The sequence below is a fragment of the Hemitrygon akajei genome, chromosome 5 (genome assembly GCF_048418815.1).
Source record: "Hemitrygon akajei chromosome 5, sHemAka1.3, whole genome shotgun sequence".
In the NCBI taxonomy this organism is placed as follows: domain Eukaryota; kingdom Metazoa; phylum Chordata; class Chondrichthyes; order Myliobatiformes; family Dasyatidae; genus Hemitrygon; species Hemitrygon akajei.
This window is the reverse complement of record NC_133128.1, coordinates 187248550-187261042: the sequence shown is the minus strand read 5'-3', so window position 1 is coordinate 187261042 and position 12493 is coordinate 187248550. Positions and strand designations below refer to the sequence as shown.

The 12493-nt window shown below is 41.3% G+C and overlaps 1 protein-coding gene across 2 annotated transcripts in view; it reads right to left on the bottom strand.

Moving 5' to 3' along the window:
* The window catches only part of nostrin (nitric oxide synthase trafficking), a 51732-nt gene extending 43598 nt beyond the window's left edge, over positions 1 to 8134 (bottom strand). For both annotated transcript variants that reach the window (XM_073047478.1, XM_073047479.1), the window contains exons 1-2: positions 8001 to 8134; positions 3171 to 3256 (exon numbers count right to left, since the gene is read on the bottom strand). In XM_073047478.1, coding sequence (XP_072903579.1) covers positions 3171 to 3256; positions 8001 to 8057 — 143 coding nt within the window. In that variant the 5' untranslated portion in view covers positions 8058 to 8134. The remainder of the gene's footprint in view (positions 1 to 3170; positions 3257 to 8000) is intronic.
* Between the last annotated feature and the right edge of the window lie 4359 nt (positions 8135 to 12493).

The following is a 12493-nucleotide window of genomic DNA, read 5'->3' as shown; positions in this document are numbered from 1 at the left end:
CTGCTCTCAATCTTCTCTGTTCCAAAGAATACAGTCCTAACCTATTCAGTATTTCCTTATAACTCAGGTCCTCCAGACGCAGCAAAATCCTTGTAAATTTTCTCTGTACTCTTTCGACCTGATTTACATCTTTCCTGTAGGTAGGTGACAAAGACTTCACACAATACTCCAAGTTAGGTCTCACCAATTTGTTGACTGAGAACCTTTAGCTAAGATCAGAGTAGTTCCCCTTTATCAGAAGAGTTCCATTGGAATCCGTCTGCATGTTTCAATTTTAGTTATCAATGTTATCTTCTGGGGTTTATCAATCTTTGAATATTCACTCCAGAATCATCCGATAATCATCCTCCATTTCCTCCTTCAATGTCCATTAAGACATTAAATAAAATCAGTTGTGCATAACCTAGGTTTCATAATACAACACCAAAGCTTCATTTACCATGAAACTTTAAAAAGTAACCAGAGAGCAGTGCAGTAGCATAGTGGTTAGCACAACGGTTTACAGTACCAGTGACCTGGGTTCAAATCCCGCCACTGCCTGTAAGGAGTTTGTACACTCTCCCACATGACCGCAACACAGTCCAAAGATGTACTGGTTGTTTGGTTAAATAGTCATTGTAAATCGGAGGGTTGTATAGGAAGTACCTATTCCATACTGTATCTAAATAAATAAACAAACAATCTAATTTCAGGTCATTTTGTGGTGTTTCAGTTCACAATTTTGACATACGGTGCAGAGTAGGCCCTTCCTGCCCTTCGAGTTGCATCACCCAGCAATCCCCTGATTTAATCCGAGCCTCATCACGGGACAATTTACAATGAACAATTATCCTACCAAGCGGTACGTTTTTGGACTGTGGGAGGAAACCAGAGCACCCGGAGGAAACTCACATGCTCACAGGCAACAGCGGGAACTGAATCTGGCTCGCAGGTACTGTGAAGTGCTGTGCTACCCACTCCACTGCTGTGCCACCTTCCATGTCCCAAGCTCACTCATGCAAAACCCCAAAGACGAAAGCTCATGGCACACTGTGGGTTAACTCATTGTACAATCGTCAGAAACGATGGCCCTCGCAGCATCGGAAATTTATCACTTCCCTGAGCAGACGGAAGGACTTGGAGACAGATTTCCTATTCCAATTCATTACTAGTGGATCATAGGTTACTGACATTAATAGACATAGCATGGATACTCTGATGTCAAAGCTCTGCTTCACAAGTGATAAAACTGGGAACAGTGAGAACTGACAATCAGTTCACCACATAAATTACACTGAAGAGAATCATTTATGATATTAACTTCGCAGTATTGGAAAACATAACATTGATAGCAAAAGTTTCAAATGAATTGCAACTAAACTAAAACAAACATTTCAGGTGGAGGAAAACCGGAAGGACATTTCAGGGAAGCATAGTTCCCCACCTATTGCAGCAACTTCACTTTAAAAATACTTACAAACATCCTGACTTGTGTTGCCAGAGAAAGGCAAGTCTTCCTGTCACCAATTGAGGAGTTTTTTAACTAGGCAAAGCATTTCAGCCACAGGAAAATATGCCATTCACATGCACTAACAGAAAAGTTCCTTCAATTTCAGGACAAACTGAATCGCAGCTGTATTAACGGTCAGATAGAATATCATAGCTTTCTATTATTAAACCCATACTATGAAGATGTTGTGGGCTTAAAATTCACCACTTTTTCTGAGATAAACTTTTTCATTCTTCATGTTCTACTTTTGAAATTGTTATTCGGTTTTATTTAGCACAAATATTAAATATTGCACTGAAAATATTATTGCATTAAACAATTCTGCAAGAACAAATACTTGTTTTAATTAACTATCTGTTAAATCACTATTTGCTTCTTCATAATTATTATGCTGTCATGTATTGAAGAATATCATAGTACTCTTTGTAACATCCACTGGAATACCTGATGAATCCTACTGGTGTTTCAAGAGATAAACTTTGATAGATGTATGGTGGAGAGTATATCGACTGGAATGGAAACAATCACAGTCCTTTGAATGGAAAATCCTACAAAACATATAGGATTCAGCCCAGTACATCATGGGCAGAGCCCTCCCAACCATTGAGCGCATCTACATGAAACACCGTCACAGGAAAGTGGCATCAGTCATCAGAGATCCCCACCACCCAGGTCATGCTCTCTTCTCACAGCTGCCATCAGGAAGAGGGTACAAGAGCCTCAGGACTTGCACCACCAGGTTCAAGAACAGTTGCTGCCCCTCAATCATCAGGCTCTTGGATACAAGTGGTTAACTCCAGCCACTTGCCCCATCATTGAAGTGTTCCCACAACCAATAATCTGTCTTTAAAGACACTATCTCATGTTCTCGTTATTTATTTACATTTGCACATTTTGTTGTCTTCTCCACTCCGAGTGATCTTCCATTGATCCTGTTAAGAGTTAAATTTTCTACAGATTTGCTGAGTATGCCCGCAGGGAAATGAATCTCGGGCTTGTAGATGGTGACATACATGTACTTTGGTAATAAAATTTACTTTGAATTTAGAAGAGGAACAGAGGAATCTTGGGGTCCATGTCCATAGATATCCCAAAGCTGCAATGCAAATTGACAGCGTGGTTAAGAAGGTGTATGGACATAGATTCAGTGGGTACCCACAGTCGTTTTTCCCTGGGTTGACATGGTTCATATAAGAGGGTGTATTAATAGCAATGAAGTGTTGGGAAGAAAGTAAAAAGGTGGGGGGGATGTTAGAGGCAGTTTTTTTTAAAAGACAGAGGGGTAAGTGCATCAAAAGCACTACCAGGTTTGATGGTGGAGATACACCACTGGCCTTTAACAGACTGTTAGAGGGATGAAAGAAAATGAAGGGAAGGGCTAGATTAATCTGAGAGTGCATTAAAGGGTTGGCACATATCATGAACTTAATGTCCTGTACTGGTCTACATTCTACATTTTCTGTTCTGCATCTTACTGCCTTTGATGCAATTATATTTCTCATTAAAGAAAAACTAAATCGACATTACAAGGATATCTGTTGTCTAGCTGTAAAGCGGATCACTGATGTGCAGAATAAAGCTTCCTTTCAATAATTAAATTGGAAACATAACAATAGATTATTCTTCTAAAGTAACATTACAGATTTTATGCAGTTAAATATAAAGGCTATACATATTGTACCTCTGCTGAAGGACATAAACCAGGTCTTTGCAGTAATTGTCACCACGTTTGGCAAACGTTTTGATATGCTGATATATTCTATTATACTGAAAATAATCACAAAACAGTTAATGGACACACATTTAATATATTTATTTAGCATTTGAAAAAAAATGAGCAGCATACAAAAGCAATTTGAATTAGAATCGTACAGTGTAGAAACAGGCCCATCATATGCTGAATTTACATCACTTTTTTTTAAACATTGTATCTTTTTACTGCATAGTGATTGGGACATAGGACAGAAGATTCAACTCCTCAGTAACATATAAATAAGTCAGCATCCATGAGAATGAAGAAACAGTTGACATTCCAGGCTGAGGTCCGGAAAGGAAGGGGAAGATGCCAGAATAAAAATGGTGGGGGGGGGGGGGGGGGTAAGAGGACAGCTAGAAGGTGATGGGTGAAGCCAGGTGGGTAGAACTATTTATTCATTTCCATAGATGCTGCCTGACCTGCTGAGTTCCTCCAGCATTTTGTGTGTGTTGCTTTGGATTTCCAGCATCTGCAGAATCTGTGTTTATGATGAACTCCTCAATTCTCTTTTGAATTAAAGAATCTGTCCTTCAGCTCCATTTAATCGCCTTTTGTGCAAATCCCTCGCCATACATTACTAATATGAAATCTGTTGCCAGCATTGGAGAGAGTCCAGAGGAGGTTCAGGAGGATGACCCCTGGAATAAAATGGTTAATGTTTGAGGAGCATTTGATGGCTCTCAGCCTGTACACACTGGAGTTTAGAAGAATGAGGGGGGGGGATCTCATTGAAACATATTGAAGTCTGGTTAGACAGTATGTGGGGAGGATGTTTCCTATAGTGGGGGAGTCTAGGACAGGAAGGCACAGTCTCAGAACTGAGAGAAGTCCTTTTAGAACAGAGATGAGAAAAAATCTTCAGTTAATCAGAGCAGGGGTTCCCAAATTTTTTTATGCCATGGAGACTCACCATTAACTGAGGGGTTAATGGACACCAGGCTGGGAACCCCTGAGCATAGGATGGTGAATCTAGAAAAATAGAAAACCTACAGCACAATACAGGCCCTTTGGCCCACAATGCTGTTGTGAACATGTACTTACTTTAGAAATTACCTCAGGTTACCCATAGCCTCCTATTTTTCTAAGCTCCATGTACCTACCCAGGAGTCTCTTAAAATAACCTATTGTATCCAATTTAAATCTGTGGAATTCTTTTCCACAGGTGGCTGTGCAGGCCAAGTTACTGTTATACCTGAGGTGGGGATTGATAGGTTCTTGATCAATCAGAGAGTCATAGGTTAAGGGGAGAAGACAGAAGACTTGATGGGCCAAATGGTCTAATGTTGCTCCTAGGACTTACAGCCTTACTGGCAATGTACAGAGTCTGGTAAATAAAATGCAAGTAGTCATTCTTGATGTTTTCAACCAATCCATCACAAAAACCCTTTATGGGAGGGAGTAAATTTTTTCCATTATCTGTTGCTTGAAGTGCAACCCAGTTTCATTTCTGAATGGCTTGGTTCTCATTTCAAAATGTTACCTTTCTTTACTATTAAGTTTCCTTTACCCAAGATATTTTGTTTTCTTTAAATACCGTCCCATCAGTGCAAAAAACTACCATGATAACTGATGACTTATCCTACAATTTGAAGCACTTCAATAAATCATATTTCTAGTTGATAGAACCAGCTTTCATAGTTTAACCAACAGACACAAAATGCTGGAAATAACTCTGAAGATCAGGCAGCATCGTTGGAGAGGAATAAAATGTTGATGTTTCTGGCCAAGAGTGTTCATCAGGATCCTCGGCCGACATCTTTACTCTTTTCCTTAGATGCTGCCTGACCTGCTGAGTTCCTCCAGCAATTTGTTTAAGCCTTCAATCCATAATTTTTAAAGAAGTCTTGTGTAGGAGGTTCTAAGAATTTAAGAAACGGGATTTGGGTGGCTGTTTCTGATGAATTTTTTTTGAGACTACATCTGGTAACTTGTTGCTGCGCCAGTTTCTGATTATCCTCAATGGAAAAAATGAGCTGAAAAATGGCAGAAAGAATTTAATGCAGATAAGTGCAAGGTGTGGCACTTTGGTAGGACCAAGCAGGGTAGGACTTAGACAGTCAACAGGAGGGCACTGAGGAGTGTGGTAGAGCAAAGGGATCTGGGAAGACAGATCCATTAATTCATTGAAAGAGGTGTCACAGGTAGACCAGGTCATAAAGAAAGCCTTTGGCACAGTGGTCTTCATAAATCAATGTAATGAGTACAGGAGATGAAACATTACATACAAGACATTGGTGAGATCTAATTTGGAGTATTGTGTGCAGTTTTGCTCTGCTACCTATATAACCATATAACAATTATAGCACGGAAACAGGCCATCTCAGCCCTTCTAGTCCATGCCGAACGCTTACTCTCACCTAGTCCCACCGACCTGCACTCAGTCCATAACCCTCCATTCCTCTCCTGTCCATATACTTACCCAATTTTACTTTAAATGACAATATCGAACCTGCCTCTACCACTTCTACTGGAAGCTTGTTCCACACAGCTACCACTCTCTGAGTAAAGAAATTCTCCCTCCTGTTTCCCCTAAACTTTTGCCCCCTAACTCTCAACTCATGTCCTCTTGTTTGAATGACCCCTACTCTCAATGGAAAAAGCCTATCCATGTCAACTCTATCTATCCCCCTCATAATTTTAAATACCTCTATCAAGTCCCCCCTCAACCTTCTACGCTCCAAAGAATAAAGACCTAACTTGTTTAACCTTTCTCTGTAACTTAGGTGCTGAAACCCAGGTAACATTCTAGTAAATCTTCTCTGTACTCTCTCTATTTTGTTGACATCTTTCCTATAATTCAGTGATCAGAACTGTACACAATACTCCAAATTTGGCCTCACCAATGCCTTGTACAATTTTAACATTACATCCCAACTCCTATACTCAATGCTCTGATTTATAAAGGCCAACATACCAAAAGCTTTCTTCACCACCCTATCCACATGAGATTCCACCTTCAGGGAACTATGCACCATTATTCCTAGATCACTCTGTTCTACTGCATTCCTCAATGCCCTACCATTTACCATGTATGTCCTATTTTGATTAGTCCTACCAAAATGTAGCACATCACACTTAATAGCATTAAACTCCATCTGCCATCATTCAGCCCACTCTTCTAACTGGCCTAAATCTCTCTGCACGCTTTGAAAACCTACTTTATTATCCACAATGCCACTACCTTAGTATCATCTGCATACTTACTAATCCAATTTACCACCCCATCATCCAGATCATTAATGTATATGACAAACAACAATGGACCCAGTACAGATCCCTGAGTCATCCCACTAGTCACCAGCCTCCAACCTGACAAATGGTTATCCACCACTACTCTCTGGCATCTCCCATCCAGCCACTGTTGAATCTACAGGAAACCTATAGGAAGGATGTAAATAAGGTTGAAAGAGTAGAGAGAAAATTTAAAAGGATGTTGCCAGGTCTGGAGGACCTGAATTTATAAGGAAAGATTGAATAGTTAGGGCTCCATTCCTTAGAATGTAGAAGATCGACAGGAAATTTGATAGAGGTATACAAAATTATGAGGGGTATAGATAGGGTAAATACAAGCAGGCTTTTTCCCACTGAGGATGGGTGGGGCTACAACCAGGCATCATGGGTTAAGGGTGAAAGGTGAAAAGTTTAAAGGGAACATGAGGGGAAACTTCTTCAGGCAGAGGGTTGTGAGAGTGTGGAATGGGCAGCCAGCATAAGTGGTGCATGTGAGGTTGATTTCAAAGTTTAAGAGAAGTTTGGATAGGTACATGGATGGTAGGGGTACTGTCTCTGTGCAGGACAATGGGAATAGGCAGTTTAAATGGTTTCAGCTTGAACTAGAGCCTGCTTCTGTGCTGTAATTCTCTATGACCTTACTAATGTTTGTAAATCTTTGTTTTCAGAAATGATTTTATTCATACTTCCCACGTTGTACTTCATCTGCCATAATGTTGCCCCCTTCCTTAACCTACTCTTGCTTAAATATAAGCTACCATGACCCCACTTTGATCCCCTTCTTTACAAATGACCAGGTCACTGGCTGCAGTTTTTGCCATTACTTTGAATTTTTGTTAGCAATCTCCAATAATCTTAAATAAAAGTCTTCTCGAATTCCATGCACGGAACATCCAAAGCCACACCCTCAACATATTTACAATCTGCTTAAAATGCTGGCTCGATGAATCAACATGACCTACTCTTTATAAATCAATACGGACTTCCTTCGTTCAGTTTATACAAGGTCGAAGACAGACTCACCGAGATTAAATTCCAATAACCCTCTTAGAAAATATATTAAACTAACTGGTATACAATTTGCTGGTTTCTCACTTCCTGGTTTGATATCTAAAGTCTTCCAAATAAATTTATTAATTTAGCTTCAGTCGGCTCTCAAGTTAATCTTCTACTGGATACAACATTTAATCAAGTGGACTGGACAAGCTCACTTAATATTTTATCACAAACAAGAGAAAATCTGCAGATGCTGGATTTTCAATTATTTTATACCTGCACACAACGTTAAAAACAGTTTACGCAAAGCACTGACATATTCGTATAAATTGTTTTACACAAACCACCACACGGTCATAAGACCTCGGCAAAAACTTCAACAGTTTTAATATTGTATTTGCGAACCTAAAGTGAAAGCAAGGTTTTTTCCCCCCCACACCTTTTTACGTAAGAATAACGAAACATTTAAATTATTCAACTTCCAATATATTAGCAAGAAGACTGGACAAAAAGAAAACATTTTCTTACTGTGCATCCACCCACTGGGTCTTTCATTTTGACTTTTTTCTCTGGATTCACACGCATTAGGGAAAAATAGTGCTGGCGAGTTTACACTTGCACTTTGAGCAGTCATCTGGTAAAGTCACGGCGAGTAAATAGTAGCCCGTGGGTCCTAATGCCCCAACACTGCAACCACCAGGAGAATACAGAGAGTGGCTCCTGTGCCTTGTGATTGGCTGCCGAGTTGTGCAAAATTGGGTCACAATTCGGCGCCTCTACATATTAGAAAGTGGTTCAGTAAAATAAAACTATATCATTCCCAACTCCAACGTTTCCGTGATATAAAAAATACGTGTGGATTGAAGCTTTTCCATTGTATTCGGCAGCCATCCAATGAAAGCGTTAGGGCAGTAATTTACCGCTTTACGTCTCATATAGGTCTAAGGATACAAATTAAAACGTTGCGTGGCGTGGATCGGGACCTAAGCCAGTCATTTGAAACGTTAGTATGAAATAACCTTGGAGGGGTTTAATGTAAAATAGGTGATAAAAGTTTCACTTGTTTTTACAGCCTGCCAGATTGCAAATGTTTATAAAAGGGCGTCCAACCCATTATTACATTAAGTAATGGATCTGGAATTGTACTCCAAAGTTCAAAGTAAATTTTGTCATCAAAGTACATATATGTCACCATATACAACCCTGAGATTCATTTTCCTGCGGGCATACTCAGCAAATCTATAGAGTAGTAACTGTAACAGGATCAGTGAAAGAATTTTCAATCTCCCTGCTATAAGCTGATTCACCTCCAGCTGGCCCACAACAGTGGTGTCATTAGCAAACTTGTAAATGGTGTTGGAGCTGTGCTCAGCCACACAATCAAAGGTGTAAAGTGAGTAGAGCAGAGGGCTAAGCCCACAGCCCTGTGGTACACCTGTGCTGATAGAGATTGCGGAGGAGATGTTGCCAATCCCGACTGACTGGGGTCTGCTAGTGAGGAAACCAAGGTTCCAGTTGCACAAGGAGGTATTGAAGCAAAAGTCTTGGAGCTTAATGATTAATTTCAAGGGGATGATGGTATTAAATGCCAAACTATAATCAATACCAGATCTGTACCAGCAAGGCGACTGGACCGGATGGAGTATCCCCACGATTACTGAGGGCCTGTGCGACTGAGCTGGGAGAACCACTACAGCGCATCTTCAACATGAGCCTGGAGCAGAGAAGAGTACCCAGACAGTGGAAAACATCCTGTATTGTCCCGGTACCGAAGAAACCACAACCAAAGGAGTTGAATGACTTCAGACCTGTTGCCTTGATGTCGCACGTGATGAAGACCATGGAGCGGCTGATAATACAGAATCTGAGGCCACAAACCAGGCACGCCCAGGATCCTCTTCAGTTTGCGTATAAGGAGAAGGTGGGAGTGGAGGATGCTATCACGTATTTGCTGCACAAATCCCTCTCTCACCTGGATGGGGTCAGTGGTGCTGTGAGGATTACATTCCCGGACTTCTCTAGTGCCTTTAACACCATCCAGCCCAAGATCTTAAGGCACAAACTAACGGAGATGGGAGTAGACTCTCACATGGTGGATTGGATAGTGGACTACTTGACAGATAGACCTCAGTATGTGCGGTTGGGAGACTGTAGGTCTTGACACGGTGGTCAGCAGCACAGGAGCGCCGCAGGGGACCGTGCTCTCTCCGGTCCTGTTCACCCTGTACACATCAGACTTCCAATATAACTCGGAGTCCTGCCATGTGCAGAAGTTCGCTGACGACACGGCCATAGTGGGGTGTGTCAGGAATGGACAGGAGGAGGAGTATAGGAAACTGATACAGGACTTTGTGATATGGTGCAACTCAAACTACCTGCGTCTCAATATCACCAAGACCAAGGAGATGGTGGTGGACTTTAGGAGATCTAGGCCTCATATGGAGCCAGTGATCATTAATGGAGAATGTGTGGAGCAGGTTAAGACCTACAAGTATCTGGGAGTACAGTTAGACGAGAAGCTAGACTGGACTGCCAACACAGATGCCTTGTGCAGGAAGGCACAGAGTCAACTGTACTTCCTTAGAAGGTTGGTGTCATTCAATGTCTGTAGTGAGATGCTGAAGATGTTCTATAGGTCAGTTGTGGAGAGCGCCCTCTTCTTTGTGGTGGCGTGTTGGGGAGGCAGCATTAAGAAGAGGGACGCCTCACGTCTTAATAAGCTGGTAAGGAAGGCGGGCTCTGTCGTGGGCAAAGTACTGGAGAGTATAACATCGGTAGCAGAGCGAAGGGCGCTGAGTAGGCTACGGTCAATTATGGATAACTCTGAACATCCTCTACATAGCACCATCCAGAGACAGAGAAGCAGTTTCAGCGACAGGTTACTATCGATGCAATGCTCCTCAGACAGGATGAAGAGGTCAATACTCCCCAATGCCATTCGGCTTTACAATTCAACCACCAGGAGTAAGATATGTTAAAGTGCCGGGGTTAGGACTCAATGTATTTAAGTAAACTACTTAAGAACTTTTTAAAAGCTATTATTAATGCTTTTTGAGATAGTGATTTAGATGCATATCATATTTTTACTGAGTTAAGTATTGTATGTAATTAGTTTTGCTACAATAAGTGTATGGGACATTGGAAAAAATGTTGAGTTTCCCCATGGGGATGAATAAAGTATCTATCTATCTATCTAAAGTGAATCCTGATGTATGCATCTTTGGTTTAAATGGAAAGCCAATGAGATGGCATCTGCTGTGGACATGTTGGTCAAGTAGGCAAATTGGAGTAGATCCAAGTTATTTCTCAGGCAGGAGCTGATATGTTTCTTCACATGCAACTGGATGATGGTTATTGTTATTGTCACATGTACTGAGATACAATGGAAGGCTTGTATTGCATGTTGTTCAGAAAGCTCAGTGGAAGTATAACAAGGCAAATACACTGGTCAATTAAGGTAGTACGCAGGTAGTTAATAAGGTGCAAGGTCCTAATGAGGTAGATGGTGAGGTCAAGAGACAGATATAAATACAAGTATATTCTCTTCTCATTGTTACCATCAGGGAGGAGGTACAGAAGCCTGAGGCACCCACTCAATGATTCAGGAACAGCTTCTTTTCCTCTGCCGTCAGATTTCTGAATGAGCATTGAACTCATAATCACTACCTCACTACTTTAGCACTACTGTAGAGCTGAAACTTACTGCTTTTAATCAGCAATCAGATCAGAGGAACACAGGATAAGTAATGCAAAGTAACTCAATACTTGATCTAAAGGTGACAATCTGAAAGTTTCTTGCTGATAATTTCCAGTGTGTAAGCCCTCATGCTCCACTTTCATTTGTCATATGACATTGGTGATCCTGGTCTTTCCATGATTATCATTGTTCTTGGCAAGTTTTCTATGGAAGGGGTTTGCCATTGCCTTCTTCTTTACAAGACAGGTGACCCCAGCCATTATCAATACACGTCAGAGACTGTCTGCCTGGCATCAGTGGTCGCATAACCAGGACTTGTGATGTGCACCAGCTGCTCATACAACCATCCACCACCTGTTCCCTGTGGCTTCCCATGGCCCTGATCAGGAGGAGGAAGGGTTAAGCAGATGCTATAACTTGTCCAAGGGTGATCTGCAAGCTAGCAGAGCTAAGGAGCGCCTTACACCTACTTTTGTAGAGATGTATCTCCATTCCGCCAGCCCAATTTCACTTTATATTCTGGGTAATTCTGTCCATATTTTAAACCTATGTCTAAATGTTACATTATTAAGATGTGATAAAAAGGAATGTTTTGTTTCCTGACACACCAACAATAATGCTTCCATTCTAGAAACTCAGTTCTGGGGAACTTTGGGTGCCAACTTCCGATATAAACTCACAATTTATCATGCAGATCCCGCTGGATGTTATTTTGCCCTGGAGATTAATGTGAGTGTGCCTCAGGCACCCCAGGAGTGTGCAGTGGGGGCAGATTTGATTATCAGCTTCAGAATCACCGGCATGTATCGTGAAATTTGTTGCAATGCGCCTTATGTTAACCCCTTCATTCCTGGAACCATCCTCGTGTACCTCCTCTGGACTCTCTCCAATGACAACACAGTCTTTCTGAGATATAGGGCCCAAAACAGTTGACAATACTCCAAGTGCAGCTTGGCCAGTGTCTTATAAAGCCTCAGCATTATCTCCTTGCTTTTATATTCAATTCCCCTTGAAATAAATGCCAACATTGCATTTGCCTTCTTTACTACAGACTCAACCTTTTGGGAGTTTTGCACAAGGACTCCTAAATTCACTCTGCACCTCTGTTTTCTGAACCTTTTCCCATTTTGATAATAGTTTGCACTATTGTTCCTTTTACCAAAATGCATCATTGTACATTTCCCAACATTGCATTCCTTCTGCCACTTTCTTGCCTGTTCTTCCAATTTGTCTAAGTCCTGCTACAATCGCATTGCTTACTCAACACTACCTACCCCTTCACCTATCTTCGCATCATCCGCAAACTTTGCCACAAAGCCATCAA